The sequence below is a fragment of the Porites lutea genome, chromosome 9 (genome assembly GCF_958299795.1).
Source record: "Porites lutea chromosome 9, jaPorLute2.1, whole genome shotgun sequence".
NCBI lineage: Eukaryota > Metazoa > Cnidaria > Anthozoa > Scleractinia > Poritidae > Porites > Porites lutea.
In genome coordinates, this window is record NC_133209.1 from 11,173,288 (window position 1) to 11,192,943 (window position 19,656).

Genomic DNA, 19,656 nt, shown 5'->3' on the forward strand with positions numbered 1-19,656 from the left:
ATTGTTTTGTTCATATAATCCTTCTTGCTTCAATCTGTTATAAAATCCATTGGCCTTTCTCTTACCAGAGCGCTATTGTCTCCTAACATAAAGGAAACATTGAAATAAACTAAGGGGATTTCCGAAAACACAGCCCAACTTGTAAACTATGTAAAACAGCTCGATTGTCAATTGACAAAACAAAACGAGATGAGGAAGGAAGACACAAGGGCTTCCCAACAATTGCTTTCGTTTCAACTTGGACTTGATCTTAGCACGATAACACGACAATCCACTCAAAATGCTTCCCACGACAGAAGAGGGTCACGCTGTTTTCAAACTAAGTTGTGCTTAATGATAAGGGCGCTAACCAAGCAATGAATATGCTGTTTTGGTCATGACGTAGTCCCACCACAGGCATTGAAAGAGGATGTTACAGAACTGGGAACATATCCCGCTACAGTTAAATAAGAATAAGATTAAAAAAAATACAAATGATGAATTACAAACATTTATAAGAACTGCAAAAAATGATGGCAAAAATTTTAAGATTGAGATTGGTGTTTTCGTAAGACACAGCAAGCCAAATGATTCATGTTTCCAGGCACTTTGTGGTAATCTGTTAATCTAATAACACCCAAGAGAACAATATACAGACCTTGACAAATCTCACGTACACATTATCCAAGCATTTAATAAACCAAGAAACTGAAAAACTTAACATTACAGGGTAATATGGAAGTCACGGAGTAATAGAAATTATAAATTCAGTTTCGCAGATACAACAAACTTCCCGATCTAAAGAACCTCCTGAATTAACGAGCCAAGAATATACAACATAAGCGAACCTTTCGATATAACGCGGAATCCCCCGGTAAAGCCAACCTCCTGATGTAACGAACGAGGCAACGAACCTATAAAAAACGTATCTCGTTATAATAATAACGAACCTCCCGATAACGAACCGCGAACCGTCCGCTATAACGAAACTCCCGAAATAATGAACCTACAAGAAATAATGAACCTACAAGAAATAAGAAATCTTGTGATCATAATATAACAAGCTCCCGATAACGAACGAACCTTCCAATATAACGAACCTCCCGAGAAATAACGAATTTAGTGATAACAATATGGTCCCGAATATAACGAACTTTGTGATAATTATATAACGACCCACACCATATAACGAACCTCGTGAAAGACTGAGAAATTATTAAAATTAACCAGGCTGTTCAGTTTATAGTATATTTGCAAGAGCGTTTTTTGCCCTTTACGAGGTGCTGGAATAATAATATAACGGTTTACAATGTGAAAAGATGGATAGCATTATGAGGCGACGAAAACGGATAATGAAATTTTTAAAAAAAATCGCACCAGTTTATATACTTAATACCAATGGAAAATACATGATGAAACAACAATAACAACAACGAAAAAAATTTTATAGACTTTTTCTCTACATTTACCGTCTCATCACAGCTCACTTTCTGCTTAACTTATTCTCTAACAACAAGCCATTTTTAAAACTTTGTAATTTCAATTCAATTTTTGGTATAAGAGGATGCTGGTGGTAAATAAAGTTTGTCGTTCGACTTTCACACTAATTAACAACACGATGCAAAATGTTGAACAGAACATGCGCGCAAGATATCTTTACCAGGAAACCGGGTGAGAGAGACAGTTTCTTTTTAGTTTTAATCTAGGCTTTGAAATATGATACAAAGTTAGCATTTGTACTTTTAATAACGAAGTGCTATGCACAGTGCGTAGAAAACAACCCATCTGCAATATGTCACTGCTCTTAAATGCAGAGAAAATTCTCTTTTGTGACACGAAGTCTTAGAGATCAACCAGTACACTTTCACTACTGCTGGCGCTGCCTAGCAGCTGTTTCAGACAGGAGCCGATTACAGTAATCGGCTCCTGTTTCAGACAAATCACAAGCGTGGAACTGCTCGTTCGTATCGCTCGCTCGTATCCTATCAATAGCTGTATGGTGTATGTATTATGAAGGCAACAGAGAACTAAACAAAAAACCGCGTAAAACAAAACGTAAAATACAGTGGAACCCCGTTAATACGGTTACCAATGGGCCAAAAAAATTTGGCCGTATTAACGGGGTGGGGTGGCCGTATTAACGAGGGTTTTTTTTTAACAAGAAACAATTTCTTAATGCAGCACAACACTAAGCGACATAATGACTAACAATTTCCGCACGGAACGGAACGCGTTCGACACGAAAAGGAATAGCTCATCTTTTCCAATCTTGCGCCCATATTACTTAGAGGAGCCTGGTACGCAGGTTAGTTGTGTTAAAACAACAAGTTCATTTGTACATATCTCGAAATATATTGTCACAGTAATCCCTAAAAATAGTTGACGTTCAAATCCGAAAACTGTTGCGCTACGGGTCTCAAATAACAAATGAATTACTTTTGTTTCAAAATGTCTTTTTTGATGTATTCGAGTGATTACAAACCAAAATACCTACAAAAGGTTAGCGTGTCGATAAAATTCCAAATAACATTGGTTGATCAGAACAACTTTGTGGTACATTTCTAAATAGTGTTTTGGTGCTGCAAAGATGCATGATCTTATCTCATCTGTAAGTATTTAGATTTTTTTCATGAGTAAGGACGGATTACCACTGTCGCGTAATTTTTTTTAGAGGAACTAATGTATGAAAGGTCTCGCGTGAATGTAAGAGTTGAACTGACCGCGCCAAAACTTAAACGTTTGCGCGCGACCTTTCATACATTTTCTCTATTTTATTTATGCACGTTAATTTTACGCCCTTACGCACGTTAAAATTACGCGACAGTGGAAATCCACCTCACGACTATTAACATTAACGTAAGACATTTCCCGAAATGTAGTGTTTATTTTGCAATGATGAATCGTTTTGGACTGGATAGTTTTAATAATTACGTCAAGATTCTACCCATTTGATATAGTAACCTCTCAAACAAAACCAAATCCCTAATAATTACAGCTATTAGTTCACGATAATTCAAAAGCTTTTAAATGACGATCGCGCAGCAAGGCACGGCAAGACAGCTCTAAATTGCTACTTCCACTGGCTTATTAAACAGCTTTAGGCTCAAGAGCGCGCTTACGGATGTTCAATTTGCGACACATTTGCCCATACTTATCTCGACAGGTTCTTATCAGCTGCTACTAAAGAGCTAACGACAGAAAACAATTCTACCGACAAAACTGAATTTTAATCGAAGCAAAGCGAATTTACGACCTGTAAAATCTATTGTTTATCATTCTACATTTAACTGATAACATCTTCCGCATAATCGATTTTCTTTGGCGCATGTACATTTCATACTTATTTTTTACAATTCTTTTTGAGAAATGCGCGTGTCGTTATTTCGTCCGCTAAAATCTGTTCAGTATGGTATCTGAAATCTGAAGCATCGCGTCTTTCACTTTGGCCACAGAGACTAATTCATTAAAAAGGTTAGTGAACCAATGTGGACATATCAACAAGAAATGAGCTACTAAAGCAGATTAGATGATCGGAGAAAACATGGAAAGGAAATGAATGCAGTACATTATATAGGATACTCTTCAGGGAATTTCGGCGCGAAGGTCAACTGCTAAAACCCAATTAACGGGAATAAAATGCAACGCCAAATGCAATTGACTTCTCTTAAAATAAGAGGAGGATAATGCGGCGAAAGAAGGACAAAATGTTCTCGTATATTGGACTTGACGTAAAGTAAGTGAAAAGTACTTACTTCATCGTTAATAGCGAAAGCCAAGGCCAACTGGAACATACTCGTAATACACCTTACTTATGCAAGTCTAATTACGACTTAATACAACACATGAAGACTAGGATTAAATTACTGAAGAAGCCTTTTGTGGCGAAAACGAGCATTTGTTTGCTGTGTACGCGATTTCGATCACGAAAGCACCAAAAACAACTGTTAGGAAATAGAAGGTTGATATTCGGAACTCAACACATTAGGGCTTTTACTACCCAACATGATGAGACAATGTCAAAGAAGCAATCAACCTGTCAAGAAAAAATAGCCAGGGGCTCTTTTCCGACAATAATTATGACAAAAACCTCTCTACTTCGTATCAGTTACAGATAGACGCCTAACACACGCACTGACCAATTCAATCTTGTTGAGGAAGACTTGTATATAACGCTACTAGTACTGCAGCTTAACATACGCCTCAACAGAGAAATCTCGTGTAACCGAACAAGCTGTAGCGTAAGAAAGACACACATTTTTCACTCTGTGTTACCTTTTTCCCGGAATTTTTTTAAATTGTTTTCATTTGGTTTGTAATGATTTCTCTTCACAGCGAGACACCGGGGAGACATCACTGTCATCTCTTCAGGAAACAACATCGGGTGAACTCAAAAAAGAACATTTGCATTGAAAAGTTTCTAGCGACTTCATGCTTTGGGCTGTAAGACGCTCTTAAAGATGTTATCACTATCGGATCGGCGTTTATCTTAGAAAGCGCAAACAACATCAGCTGGTAGCAAACTGGGTGTCAGTCAACCTTTTTTTTTTCACGTCAACTGAAATCGTACTCATGGGAAACAGGACAAAATTGATGGGAGAGCAAGACTTCACCGCCGATGAAGGCTCGTTCGGAAGCGGTGAACTTTCGAGAGACGAAATAGACATGGAAGAATTCAGCTTGGAATTCGACACATTTCCAGTCGTACTGGCGTGCTTCATCGTCATCTTAAACGTAATGGTCATTGTAATGTTTATTCGCAACCGCTCTCTTAGAACTGTCACTAACTCGTTTCTTGTCAGTCTAGCTGTAAGTGACTTATTGGCAGGTCTAGTTGGCATTCCGCTCGCCATCACCTGTACCATCTTCGGAGACAACAACGTTTGTCCGCCTTCTGTATTAATATGGCGATTTATCTCAGTGTCCACAGTTCTACATATTGTCCTTGTCTCTGTGGATCGCTACATTGCTATAAGACACGCCATAAGATACCACTGCATCATGACACGAAAAGTGTTCTTTGCGCTCACAACCCTGGCGTGGATCTCGGCCACATTTGTGACCCTTATTCAACTATCATGGCGGCAAAATGCTAGCATGAACGAAGATGACACAGATGAGGTAAATAAAGCGCAGATAGCATACGACCTGACAGTTGTTGTTATATTTTTCGCGGTTCCCCTCCTTGTAATGGTCTTCACCTATGCGCACATTTTTATAACAGTCCGGTACCACGAGCGGCAGATAAGAAGATATCACAGTCCCTCAGATCCTGAGTTGACGCCTGCGCAAAATAGCGCTCAGCGCAAAACAGCCATCATCTTTTTAGCGATGTTGATCGTGTTCGTTGTATGCTGGCTTCCATATTTTATCTTGAGCCTCCAAGAGCAGCTAGCACATGAAGCCGACTTGCCTGCTTGGGCATCGTATGTCTTCTATCACTACACTCGCTTCTTTACATCCCTGTCCAACCCACTGTTATACGTCCTTGGAAAAAAGGATTTCAGGGAAGCTCTGAATCACGCACTTTGTAAGAAACACAAATCAAGAACTGAAAGTCGAACAAGCATGACTATGACGGCTTTATATACTGTAGAAAAAACAAGCGCCGATACTCATGGATCCGAACTTAAACTGTACCAAGAGTAAGCGAAAGCCATTTGAAGTTACGTTGGTAAATATTTTACTATTTTCTTTTGACTTTTTTTATCAAAGTGGAATTATGAGACCATTTAAGTTTCACTGCTGGTTCCTATTCATCTGGAGATTCACAGTTTAGTCGACTACATCAGATGAAAGTTCGCCCCCACATTTTCATATGGGCGCCAAGTCCCTGACATTTTTTTTGACAGCTTTTACCGTGAGAGAACCGGCAAAACTCCTTTCTGGATAGTCAGTTGTCGTTGAGTCCAATTTTCCTACGTCGACCACAAAATATCGGACTAGACGAAAGACCTAGAAAGAAATTAAAGTTACCGCGACACTGTGATGAGGTTTTAAGTTTCGAGTATGTAAAGCCTGTACATGAAAGGAAAATGAAGGGAGTAGCGAGAATATCAGGCTGGCGGAAAATAACAAATAAAACTAATTCTGGAGCTCTTTGCAGAACAGTTATCCAAGAAATTCTGTGCAAATTGTGAAAGTCATTGTCCTATAATCTCACAAATGCAAAATTAAAAGAATTTCTAAGGTAAAATATGGGAAGCATTCTTGCAAATAATTAAATCCCTAAGTGAGAGAAGTGACATATCTTCAGAGCTTCAGAAGTAAATTAGAAAAAAAGATTTATCAAGACTTGTGCCAAGTGGACAGTGATAGTTGTAACGCTAGTGAAACGTGTAATCGTTAATACCACTTAGGATATACAATGTTCATATTCCCATTATTATATCTTTTTATTAATTGGAGTAAGAATTATTTATTTGAATTATTTTGTGTACGCGTACCCGATTAGTGGAGCACTGGTGCTCGGCTAGAAGAGCTCGGTATTTTAATTGAGTTGTTGTTGTTTGTTCGTTGCAATGTTTTGTATAAACCCTACAAATAACTTTAATCTACTTCTAAGTATTCTGAAAAAAAAAACTGACATTAAATTCTAAGTGAGGATAAGGGAACACTTTTTTAATTCCGTCGTTATTCAAAACCTGTTTGTTTTCTTTTCTTGCGAAGAAAAGGAGAAAATTTAAATGTAGATGTAACAGAAAAATAAAAAAACCTAGTGATATTTTCAACTTTATTTAAAAAGCTTTTGAAAAAAGATATATATTTTTGGGGTTAAAACAATGGGTAAACAGCAGGACAAACTAAACCACGAAAATTTAACGAGAATATTCAACGACAAATTAGTCGTGATGCCTGAATAAAACAGCGCGAAAGTCGAACACGCACGCGATGTGACATTTAATACTGAATACAAGCGCAGCTGGACAGGGCTTTTTCATATTGTAAAATAGTATTTTTAAAGCCCTAGGCAATTTTGCTAAGACATTTAAAGCTAAAACATTCATTTGATGATTAGGGTGATTTTATAAGGCACTTATCAAGCCGTTTTGTATCGAATCAAAATTAATTTCACTTCCCTTGTAACTGGATGTTCTTTTTAAATAATAACATAGTCACCCTTTGAGATGACTATTTCATTGCCTTTGGCACGGTTTGCCGGTCTGAGTACATGATAATAACAATCGGTCAACACTAGATAATAGTCTGATTAAGGCTTCAAGATATTTGTCTGGAAACGATAAACATCGTTTGAGCTTTTCACCATCTTGTTGGCTGTAAACTGATTACAACACGCAGCTTTGGATTAAAAAATATCGCAATGAATTTGTGGATACAAAATAACAGAGCAGGAGAGTACAAGTCTACTTCTTTTTAGATTGATTCAAGGCGGAAATAAATTCCTGAAAAAGGAATAACGAAAGGGAGCGCCAGGATTTTAACCAAAAAAATGCTTGCTATTTCTGGGCGCAAATAATAATCGTAATGCGCTAAAAGCTCGTGTCGTTTACGTGTCAAACCAAAACTTATTAGATATACCACAAAGAAAGTAGGGTCAACCATTACAAAAAAAGAATTAAAAAGAGGGTGTTAAGTCGTAAAATTTTCGACTTCATTGGTTTAGTTTTTATAGACAGAGGTACATATTGTATGGAGTAATCAAGGCATAACAAAGCAGCGGTTTCTTTTTCTCAACCTGCCTTCAGCGAACTCGCACTAACAAGGTGTGGTACTGAGAACTGCAAAAGTAGCTTTTGGGAGGTAACAGTTTTGACGATCTATCGCCAACTGAAGAAGAAAAAAAAACATAGGATAGCGGTTATCAACCAACCCTCACGGACAATTTTCGGTCCTCAAAAAATGCAGAAATATATTCGAATGCCTTGTCTACGAGATGCTATTTATACAAGAACTCAAACGATCACTGAACGTTCAATCAGGAGCTTTTCTGTTAAGAAATCTACATAATAATGAAGCATGTACGAATGCAATTAAATTTACTCAAACTCTTTTAACAACTTTGAAACTTGACATTTCCCACTCTTGATAATGATGTTCGAAACATCGAAAAGTCAAGTAACGTTCTTAAGTTAATTTTTCTGGTTTTCTTATAGGCAAGCCGCACTAACCTACAATCTTAGTCAAAATTGTTTGGACACTTTGCTGTCTTCTTGCCCTCCCAATGTGGTGTACAAGACTTGGTGAGTTAACTGCGATAACCAACATTGGGAAGACGAGGAGACGGGTCAGAATTGCTGAAAAAACAGCGTTGGGTGAAAGTGTCCGCAGGAGACTGTAGCTGCGCCGACGTCTCCCTTTCCTAGAGTCCTAAACAGCATAGCCAACTACTTGTCGCCGGTAACAGTATGACAAAGGACAATAGCAAAATTTCATTTCCGTAAAGAAGAATGTATCAGATACTCACTCGAGTTTTCCAGCTGAGATATCTGTTTTTGGAAATGGGGCATCCTTGAAGAATACGTAATCCCACACTTCACGGGTCATTTGTTCGGCCCTGAAAGGAAAAATACAACAAGATTGCAAAACGATTAAGCAAAACGCGTTCGATGATAATTAATAATAAAAGATGGCGGAAAACAATGGCTTTGTGTCCCCCAAATTCAGATTTCAGATTTTTTGGCTGATTATCGTGCAACTCCTTGCTCAATCATTCTTCCTTTGTCCACAACTTTCACTACTCGCTCCAAGGATTAAAGAAGAATTGAAACCGCAATAAGTGGCTTTTATCCTCCTGCTTTTAAAGTGCTACTGAAACGAAAAATCAAATTGGCTATTTTGCACTGAAAACGTTTTATCAATCTTAGATTAACTCTCAGCCACAGTCATCATACACATATGGCAAAAAGCATACACTGGTATAAAATAAAATGTGTTCGTTGGTCAACGGTCCAACATCAATACTCTAATAAACCAACGACAACTGTATTTTATCGGTAAAACACCTTGCTTTTAAATCAAAAGTAGTTTGAATACCTGAGTGTTGCGTTACAAGGAAAGTAAAGATTTTCTCCATTAATTTTCGCTTGCATTAACCTTTGAAGGAAGCCAAAATGCACACAAAAAACAAACCTACATTTTGATAAAAATAACTAAGAAATAAAACAATGGCCACAAATCGCCTACTAAATTAGCAAAAACTTTACTTTAAATGCGCAAAAAAAAGTGATGAAGGGAGAGGAATACGTATGATAACAGATCATTCTTCATCACCAAACAGGAGGAAAAACAAGCAACGCTAAGAGCATACAGGGCAGAAATATGGAGTACAAATATAACTCACCGAGCTCAACGATAAACAAAACATTAGAATGCGATATGGCGCCTTTTATTGTTGCTGTTTTTGTTTGTTTGTTATTACTGTATTTCAGAATACGATAAAACTATAAAGAAAAACAAAACTTCAATCCTTTCTACTAGCAGACCTCCAATAGTGGGAGACGAACATCACACCTTGTCAATATTTGGTGAATTGTAATTAATTTTCTATAAAACTGGTGTAACAGAGATCATTGCAATTAAAAAACATGTATTCCTACCCCCCCCCCCCCTTCCCCGCGCCCCTTAAAAAGAAGTGGAGTTATCTTTTTTAATTTTCTAAATTCATATAGAATCTGGCATGAATCAGGTTGCTTTTTACATAAAAATCTATAAAATGAGCTATAGCTGGGGGGTATATTTGCCATATCCGTTGATCAGTAAATTTTCAAACGTTTTTCTCCTACTGTTTTATACACAACTGAATCAAAAAATTAATTTCCTTTATATATCTTAAAGTTAAATATCATATTTTACTTATCAAGACATTTTGTATATTCACGAAGGTGTATCCGGTTAGATGTTGTATATTTTTAAACTTGGACGAAAAAAAATAGTATGGAACGGCTTAGGACAGAGTGTTTTTTCTTTTGGCAAAATAACCCAAAACGTAAGAATTACTAAAAGAATGGCCGAGGCCAAAGGAACGTTTTTGAGGCCTTTTAATAAACTGGCTTGTTTTCCCTGAGATCATTACAAACCGTGAAGTGAGTAGTATTTGATCATATCAGGGAAGCGACGAATGACCAAACTTTTGGGATTTATTCACAGACTCAAGAGAACAGTAAAGTACCACACAAGTGAAAGACGTCATTCTTTAAGAAATAAACTCACAGATTCAAATTCTAGCAACGGCAGGACAATAATCAACAGCACAGAAATCTTTCTGCTCAATAGCTTTGTTCACATGGCCATTCTCAAGGATCTAACTGCATGCTCAAAGTACGAACCTCCCTTCTATAGCATAATAAACAGTAGCACTATAAAACATAATGTCCAGACAACACAAGACAAGGTCGGATGTGAAATATTGTCCATCTACAAGGGGTCGAAGTCTGAAACATTTAGTAACATGAAGAGTGTTATATAAGAAAGTTGTGAAGAAAAGGCATCTACTTTGGTGGATATAAAAGAAAGAAAAGCCGATGAAATTCAAAACGCTCCCTTCTTTTTCCACTAAACTGAAAAGAATCCTCTTATTTTAGATATTTTTCAATTCCTGCATTTTTCTCACTTTTTTAATCCCTTTTCGTATAGCACTTTCTAGTTGTCCGACTAACTAGGCTTAACTGAAACAAATATCTAACATGTCATGATCCTCTACCACTGGTTTGTCGTTGTTATAATACGTTGATAATTAACTAAATATTATCAATTGAGGGAGCGTATAATTAGTAATCATAAGCTCAGTGGTTTTCGTTGGGCCTCATCGCCATGAAGCAGTCATACTGTATATTCATTAATAATTAGTTATGAAATATGCTAAAACAATAGTCTTGAAACCTGAAACTTGATAAAGAACTTACTAGAACCAGCAGTCCAGTCATAAAAATGTTTACGCTACTGTAGAAATAGCAACACTTGTAAAATATACTTACAAAGGTTTTATTAAATTGACCTGGGAATTTAAGTCGAAAAATCTTGAAACAGAAGGCCGAGGGATGGGAAGCACTTATATACTGAACTGGAGTTTATATTACAAGTTAAATTCCATTCACCTGTCGCTAGTCAGACAGCTAATGTCTTAGGGTATCAGTTCTTGCTCACAAATTAAGAGCCGCGAAATTGAAAGTATAATACTCTTGTCTAACAAAACTTTCACCGCAATTTCAGTCTAGTATTTCAAACTTTTAACACCTATAGAGAGATTGCAACCATTCAAGCAAAAACAAAAAACAGGAGTCAGTCATCAAATGCTACCGTCTTTACGATCTGATGATTCGCTAAATTCCAAGCATGCCTATCCCAACCCAACTACACGAAAATTTGTCTAGCATTTGCGGAAAGCTCAATGTGTGAAAATACCCGTGCCGGGGACAAGGTTATACTATAAAGGGAAACTGACTTAAACAACTCAGTAGATAAAACCCAAAATAAAACCAAAGAAAAAATGTTAATTGTTTACTGTAGAAAGCGTTAAGAAAGACTGAAGAGCGGACCGGAAAAAGGTATTTACCCAAAATAACAAGCTGACAGACTGATCTTGGGCCTTCGTTCAAGGCACTTTCTCATACCACGCTCAGAGATGATGAAGGTCACTTTCCCGAGGTAGACCTAACTTATGTTTGGTTCCTAAAACCTCTTTCACAATATAAAACCAGTTATAAGGGACGTCTGACTACCTCATAAAGCTTAAATTTGACAAACTGACTCAAGTGCAAGTATGGCCGAGAATTTAAACATTACAAATCAACCAATTCAACCAACCAAATTAACCCCAAAAGCGAGGTCGTTAATTAGCAGTCAGCATGCACAAAGCCTCCTTGAGCTTCTCAGTGTGCACAGTTCGGCAAAGGTTATTGACCTTAGTTACCCTGTGAATAAACAAATTCATGGATTGCCACATTGCACTTTTTAAATGCTATCGATATTGCACAAACACTTACATTTCAGTGAAGTCACTGAGAGAGTAAGTAACAACAGGTCAATCGATAACGGATCAATATCCCCACACGTCTATTGGAATCACTAACAACACTCAGACACTTCACCGCAATAATCAAACAAACAATGACACTGGTTTCAAGGTAACGCTACAAAAAGAATCTTACAGTGGACACTTATGGAGGAGGAGTATATTACATATTCCAAGTGAAAGGTACCTTATTCCTAGAGGTCCACCAGCAGATCCATCAAATGACCCCTCCTGCAGCAAGTGTGCGACTGTGTAGTATGCATTGTAAATGGTTGAATCAGACAATGACTCTATTAAATACTGTTCATCCCAAGGAAGTCGAGTTCCTAAAATGAAAATAAAAAGTCAAAAAATAAAGAAAATTAAAATGCAGAAGAAGAAGAAGAAGAAGAAGAAGAAGAAGAAGAAGAAGAAGAAGAAGAAGAAGGAAGAGGAGGAGGAGGAGGACTACGTTCACCTTAACGATCATAATAAGAAGAGGAGGAGGGGGAGGAGGTGATGATGACGATGAAGATGATGATGATAATGATGATGACGATGATGATGACAAGCTACTACGAGTAATTCTGCAATCAGTGCAGAAAGAGAAAGGTCCTTTTTAGCGGCTTGAAAGTTAAAAACATGCCTCTGCTCAACAATGACGCAGGAAAGTTCCAGTAATCTGACAGTACTAAACAGCCACAACAACGTCGCCTTGGCAAATGAATTTGCTGATAATTGGAAAAGAAATTTCGGTACACTAAATGAATCCAATTTCATGACAGTGGGCCAGTAAACCTCGCCAGAATTATGATGCTCCCTTCTCTCACTTTTCTGTGCATGGTTACATACTTCAGTCTTTTCTTACTAACTCCTTCCTCGTTTGTTAAACTATGCTTGATGAGTTGTTGTAACTGTATTAAATCGGCACTTGGTTAATCGCACTTTACTGCAGTTCTTAAATATCTTTTGTTTCTTCGAATTAACGAAGATATCTTTTGTTTCTTTGAATCAATAAAATATATTAACATTTTGATGAGCGTTCATCAACCCCCTTTCCCACTTCAAAAGAGGTAAAGCGCCCCCCCCCCCCTACTTTAAAACTTGCTCCGCGGGCCCTAGTGACGCAGTCTTGCAGGCGCAACCGTGAAGTAAATGCCGAAACAGGCCATTTCCAGAGTTGATTGGGCCTTAGTGTGACTAGTAGAACCTTGAGATCTCAAGGGAACGAGGGAACAAGTGCTTAAGCGAACTTTGAAAAGTGCGAAGAGAGGTCTGGGTGGTTTAAAAAACGTGAAAAGCAGGGATAACATCAGGAAACATTTCGTTAACCCTTATTTAGGGTCATTCGTCAGCTCAGAAGGATCCATTGGATATTTGTCATAGGACAGAAACGTCTTCATATCTTCAAAAAACTTCATCATAGCTGAATGAAACGAATTCAATACCGCAAAGAAATAATAAAAAACCTTCTGGTTTGAGGTTTGGAACTGGAAGGGCTTTAAAAGTCAGAGCGGAATTACCAGGATCGTATGATCGAGCCAATACCATATTCCAACCACTCACGAAATTTCAATTGCGGTAGGTATAACAAAAGCTGAGCATGAATTGTTTGGACAATTAACCTGCCATTTACTCACCGAGACCATACGACCTTGAACACGCATGCTCGTGAATCCAGTCCAACGTGGCCTCAAAGTTCCGCCTGGTTTCTTCCGCAAATCTGTCACGCGAAGACAAGGAAATAAGCGATAATCATATTCAGTTTCTCCGTAACTCAAATTCATTCATTTTACTTCATTTATTCAAATTCGACTTTTTCACGAACAACTACAAAAAAAGTGTCTAACATTGTATTATCGACGGCCGCTTTAATTCCCTTCACATACATTCCTTGCTAAGACATCAGTGGTCACGGTCATTTGCGCTACAGAGGTCACGTACTCGTTAGGTTATGTCACGTTACTCAGCTTCACGGCTCAGAAGGATCCATTGGTTAACTTCTCATGGGACAAATTTTATCCTCAGTTGAAGTCAAAAGCTTCATCATGGCCGTTTACATCTCAAAGTTACTCTCGTCCCCACTTCTCTTCGCTAATCCTTCTAATATCTATTACAGTCGAACCTTCAACGCCTTGGGTCGTACCACTCCCTATAACCCGTAAGCGGGCATTTCATCACGATTCCAGCGATTGCACAGATTCATAACCATTCGGTAGTAAGAAACGTAAAAGACTTAGAGGCTCTAAAGATATATTCCACTAAAAACAACTCCCATTAAGATTTCGCTTTGAATTCGAGCGCAGGAAGCAACCCACTTTAAAAAAATATTTTACCGCCTGAATTTCAAGCATCATATATATTCTATAACAACCGAATCACACGGTAAATATAAATAACTTTTTTGAATGGTATCTTGTTCTTATACGACAGGACATTTCAGATTTTCCATTCGTTTTGTTTTTTGTTTTTCTGGTTTGTTCGTCATCTCCCGCTTCCTGATCGAATGATATCGACAAACAAAAAAGAGCAAATATTTAAGTTGTCTGAAGTCACTTATTAACACGTACACAACAAAGGGCAGCACCCAACTGCAATAAAAGTGATTTGATTAGCTTAGCGAATGAAGGCATTAGCCGCAATCGTTTTCGTGCTGATAAAATCTCAGAAAATTACTTAATAATAGTAATAATTCCGTCATTTACCCTTGGCAGTATTTATAGCATTAATGCATTAAGGCTAGTGGGGCCGAGCAAATGCCTGAAACAAATAATTCAAATTAAGGTGTTTCGATACAGTTTCTCAGAGGCCATACCGATATTTTTCAATCGCCTTAAAAGTAGTTTTTTCCTTGTCCGATCGCTATAAAATTTTCACCAGTAATTGGCTATGGATTGAAATTTGTGAAAATGTAGTTTTAAGTAAAATCGATATTACTATGACAACAGTAAACAAAAAACTTTGAAATTGATAAAAGCCGAATTTTGTGTGATCTAGACCTGCTGCTGAAAGTCCAACACTAGGAACTTAAAGTTTGGTGTTTAGCAAACAATCTCCGTAAGAAGTAAAAAATTCTGTATGTTTGAATTCGAATAAAACGAAAATATATTTCAAACCTTAAATTTTCAATAGCCGTGATAGGTTATGTAATAAAAACGTTATAAATGACTCAAATTATTCTTACGTAGCGTACGAATGATGCTTAATATCATGTTTTGATACTAGGAAATTTTGGTGTACTTTCGTTCATGCGATCTTGAAAACTAACCCATTTTCTCACCATCTGTATAAGTGCAACTTCATTCAGAATTTGGACTTTTAGCGCTTTCTTGTATATCTCCGAAACGACTCGAACGAATTTTTTCTCAATTCTATTCACATAATCTTCATAATGTATATAAAGATGTCCGAAAGTCTCATTAAGATTGATTCACTGCAACACCTTGAAATTTCAGGACAAACCTGTCCTACCAACCGGTCAAAAATCTGCGTTACAACATTCACTGTTTTGACGTTATGCTAATTTTTCCAGAATAATGCGCACTATACATACCTCCATGAGTAGTACATCTTAGTTTGAATTTATCGCATCTTTTGAATGTAAAATATTGGCAATACTCACACTGAAATGTACTAGTCATGGATATATGTATTGTCCGCATTAATTTGGAAAAATTACCATAACGTCAAAACAGTGAATGTTGGAGCGCAGATTTTTGACCGGTTCGTCGGATAGATTTGTCTTGAAATTTCAAGGTGTTACAGTGAATCAATCTTAATGAAAGTTTCGGACATTTTTATATACATTATGAAGATTATGTGAATAGATTTTGAAAAAATTCGTTCGAGTCGTTTCGGAGATATACAAGAAAGCGCTAAAAGTCCAAATTCTGAATGAAGTTGCACTTATACAGATGGTGAGAAAACAGGTTAGATTTCAATATCGCATGAACGAAAGTACACCAAAATTTCCTAGCATCAAAACATGATATTAAGCATCATTCTTACGCTACTTAAGAATAATTTGAGTCATTTATAACGTTTTTATTGCATAACCTATCACGGCTATTGAAAATTTAAGGTTTGAAATATATTTTCGTTTTATTCGAATTCAAACATACAGAATTTTTTACTTCTTACGGAGATTGTTTGCTAAACACCAAACTTTAAGTTCCTAGTGTTGAATTTTCAGTAGCAGGTCTAGATCACACAAAATTCGGCTTTTATCAGTTTCAAAGTTTTTTGTTTATTGTTGTCATAGTAATATCGATTTTACTTAAAACTACATTTTCACAAATTTCAATCCATAGCCAATTACTGGTGAAAATTTTATAGCGATCGGACAAGGAAAAAACTACTTTTAAGGCGATTGAAAAATATCGGTATGGCCTTTGAAAAACTGTATCGAAACACCTTAAACTTAACAGAGTTAAAAATCCCAACTGGCCGGAGGCAAACCATCTGGCGTTTCGCAAGCATGGCCGAGGATTTGAACTCGGGACTACCGAGAACAAATATAACCAGCGGTCAGGGGGAGACTTGAACTCGGGAACTCCAAATTGCAAGTCCAGCGCTCTAACCAATCGGACACGCTTCCTCCTATATTTGTACTTACGTTTCTAAATCTTTCAAGGCGTCCCGCGCCGTGTTTTTCCAGGGTTCGTCACCATAATCTAAAAACCTAAGAGAGCGAGAAAAAAATAATAACACCGTATACTCCTTGCATGTTAACAATGACGCAGAACTCTTTCCGTGGAAAGATTGAGACTGAGAAATCTTGCCGATTCTGAAGCGAGATAATTTAAATTTCAAGCTGCACACCTGCGCCACGAATTATTTAAACTAAGCTGGACACTAATTGTGATAAAAGTTCCACACAACTGAATCGAAGAGGATGTAAAATGCTCCACACAAGGACTTGATGTACAGTCATTATCCTTCCCGTGTAAACATAGTTTGCCTTACCATTGATCACACAGGGCAACAACGCACTCATCCGCGGATCGAGAAATTACTTTTCTCTCTGGCTCCATGTAAATCCTTGCCTCATCCTGAAGACATAAGCAATCAAAGGATTTGTAATTTCCAAAGAAAATTGATGATTTAGGGAACAAATTTATCAAAAGATTCAACTCGACAGAACAGGGCTCGAGTGTTGTGGGGTGTTGTGTGCAAATGTTACCTTATTCTGTTTCCTTACTCAAGTAAATGAATGAACAAAAACACTGAAACACAGCATCCAACAGCCAGATTTTTGGCGTTTATGGTAAAAGACAAAAGCATTAAAATCCGATGCACACTTACGCTGTCTATCATTTTCTTTTGCACAAGTTTTTTTACATCCTGAACTTTCTGCCCAGCAAATTCCCCAATGATGAGAGTTCCCTCATAGAAACCCTTTTTGTAAGTGAGTTCCTTGGCTTCCACCAGAAGGTCCTTATCATTTTGGCTCTTTATCTTGAGGTCATCACAGGCCTTTACCGCACACAGGTCTCCATAACCAGGCACCCGGATGATGGGAATAGGCTCATAAGGAAGGACCATTTCATCTGTAATACCGTACTTCTCTCTAAACGCCTTGAAATTCAATGACAAAACAAGAATGATTTACTGTCAGTGGAGTGGCGGGGCGTGACGCTATACAGCCCTATGAAGTACTTTTCCGGTGAGTGGCGTTAACGAAACCAAAGTGCGAGCAAGACAGGACGGATTTACTTTTGACTGGTAAAATAGAAAGTGGCGCAAGAATATTTTGCCAATGAGACAGCGTAGGAATAAAAAACGAAAGCAGTCGCGCAATACTGAAAACCGTTTCAGTTCGGTAAAGTTCCGTTACCCTTGGCTGAGGAATGGGGAACACTGACAGTCTTTCACTGAGACAACTTGGTATTTAGAAAGTGTCTTATGTGTCAATTGCCAATGGACCTGCTAAGCAACGAAACAAACGCTGAAAGTGACATCTCGCTGTCAGCATAAATTCAAGGTAGCTCCCTGGGGAGTCTTTGGGAGCAAACGTCCGATGCCACTTATGCGTAAAGGAGCCTTGTCATAGCATAGGAATTGGCCACCAAATTGAGTGGACACAGAAAAGAAGGCACGCATTAACAAATAGAAGAAGATTACAACGGACTGCAATTGGGTTTTTCGAAATCGTTCAGTCTAAGAGTTATCATAGATTATCTCTGTAATTTGCTGTTTTACGCTGTTGTTGTTAATAGGTGTTGAATCACTGACCGGTTTGTTTTTCACGTCTCTAAGTGCTGCATAATCATCCGGGGCATCTGAAGGGACTGACGTCACAATACCGGTACCTGAGAATCAGCGACAACAAAATATGTACTCACTCCTTTAAAATGCCTAACCATTACATAACTTAGGAGGCGAAACAAATTCACAAAAGCTTTGAGCCGTTAAAAGAACAATCCTGTTTTGACAATTTGTCTCCTTGGTAACCTAGCGGTGACGCCGCGGGATTGACAGGAGCTGCTGTTGTACAAGTCTTACCTTTATCCTCTTTTATTGTCAGCATGGGAAGAGTATAAACTACTTTGTGATGTGTCAGGGGAGCATCCAAAGGAATACCCATAATGTCCTACAAAACAAAATTAATGTTGAAACAGGAGTGAGAGTTTTTTAATTGAGTAATATGGGGTTAAAGTAACTACCGCGAAAACGTCAAAAAATAAAAGTTTCAAGAAACAAAACAAAACTGTTTAATAACAGTCGAACTCCGCGTTACGAACACCCGGTTAATACGGACACCTCGTTATTACGGTCATTTTTCTTTGTCCCTGGGAAAAGCCCTTTCATTTTCTCTCAATTTAACCCGCTTGATACGAACACCTGTTAATGAGGACAACCCACACTAATTTCTTGCCGGTCAACGAATTCTCATAGAAAGCCAACCTCGCTAATACCGACGCTTCATTATCAACTGTGTGCTGTAATAGACCTTTTTTTTAAAGGTAAAAAATCCTTCAGTTGACAGCACGTAGATGTTCCCAGGGCTATCAAACACTGGATAGGTTGATTTGTAGACGTTAATTTTTGGCATCAAACGAGTTATGCAAAGAAGGGTATCGATTAAGCAATACCATAAACTAGCAATTTTTAAGTGTTTCCGTGGACTTGAGCCGCGTAATGACGACTTTATGAAGGTTAGAAAAGTTTAATTTGACGATGCTTATGTTCTCTTTTATTTCTTTGGTATTTTGTTATTATAGTAAAAGGGGCTTATTGACTTAAATAACATGACCCGCTTAATACCGGCAGACACTTTCTGTGGTGTCTCCAGTGTCTGTATTAACTGGGTTTGACTGTACATAATACTTTTGATAAACATAAAAAAGACACCTGTGTAAATTAATTGGGGATTACCTGCCCCTTTTTGATATCCTTTTTTGCCGAACAGATCTAATAAACAAATTCCGAGTCGGCAAATTTGGTGCTGTGTTAAACAGCCAAACATTCTAAGATTCAGTTTTGTAAAATATATCGATTGTATTGACCTCTTCTCTCAAATATTTAAAAATGTTTCCGCCCACCGCCGAAAAAATACCCCTCCCCTCAAAGGGAAAGAAAATATGAAGTCTCTGAAAAAAAGGATCTTAAAATCCTGGTGGAGGAAAATTTAACAGTAACTTCATGTCTAATTCATACTGAAAAACTATATCTTCAAATCTAGATTTTTGTAATGCTTTTACTCCTAGCCTTTTCGTGGGTGTAATGAA

The 19,656-nt window shown here is 37.6% G+C and overlaps 2 protein-coding genes across 2 annotated transcripts in view; one reads left to right on the forward strand and one right to left on the reverse strand.

Annotated features, from left to right (window-relative positions):
• Positions 1-19,656, reverse strand: part of LOC140947398 (leucine--tRNA ligase, cytoplasmic-like) — a 69,752-nt gene that overhangs the window by 25,671 nt on the left and 24,425 nt on the right. The window contains exons 15-22 of the mRNA XM_073396485.1: positions 18,431-18,518; positions 18,161-18,237; positions 17,231-17,503; positions 16,892-16,977; positions 16,542-16,607; positions 13,567-13,649; positions 12,135-12,273; positions 8,402-8,491 (exon numbers count right to left, since the gene is read on the reverse strand). Of these exons, the coding sequence (XP_073252586.1) occupies positions 8,402-8,491; positions 12,135-12,273; positions 13,567-13,649; positions 16,542-16,607; positions 16,892-16,977; positions 17,231-17,503; positions 18,161-18,237; positions 18,431-18,518 (902 nt within the window). The remainder of the gene's footprint in view (positions 1-8,401; positions 8,492-12,134; positions 12,274-13,566; positions 13,650-16,541; positions 16,608-16,891; positions 16,978-17,230; positions 17,504-18,160; positions 18,238-18,430; positions 18,519-19,656) is intronic.
• On the forward strand, positions 3,904-6,598 carry LOC140947695 (histamine H2 receptor-like). Its single transcript, XM_073396872.1, has 2 exons — positions 3,904-4,217; positions 4,312-6,598. The coding sequence occupies exon 2, from the start codon at positions 4,549-4,551 to the stop codon at positions 5,623-5,625; it is 1,077 nt and encodes a 358-aa protein (XP_073252973.1). The 5' UTR covers positions 3,904-4,217; positions 4,312-4,548; the 3' UTR covers positions 5,626-6,598.

What these genes read in the sequence shown, in the direction of transcription:
- LOC140947695 (XM_073396872.1), top strand. Translation starts at nt 4,549, where the DNA reads ATGGGAAACAGGACAAAATTGATGGGAGAGCAAGACTTCACCGCCGAT.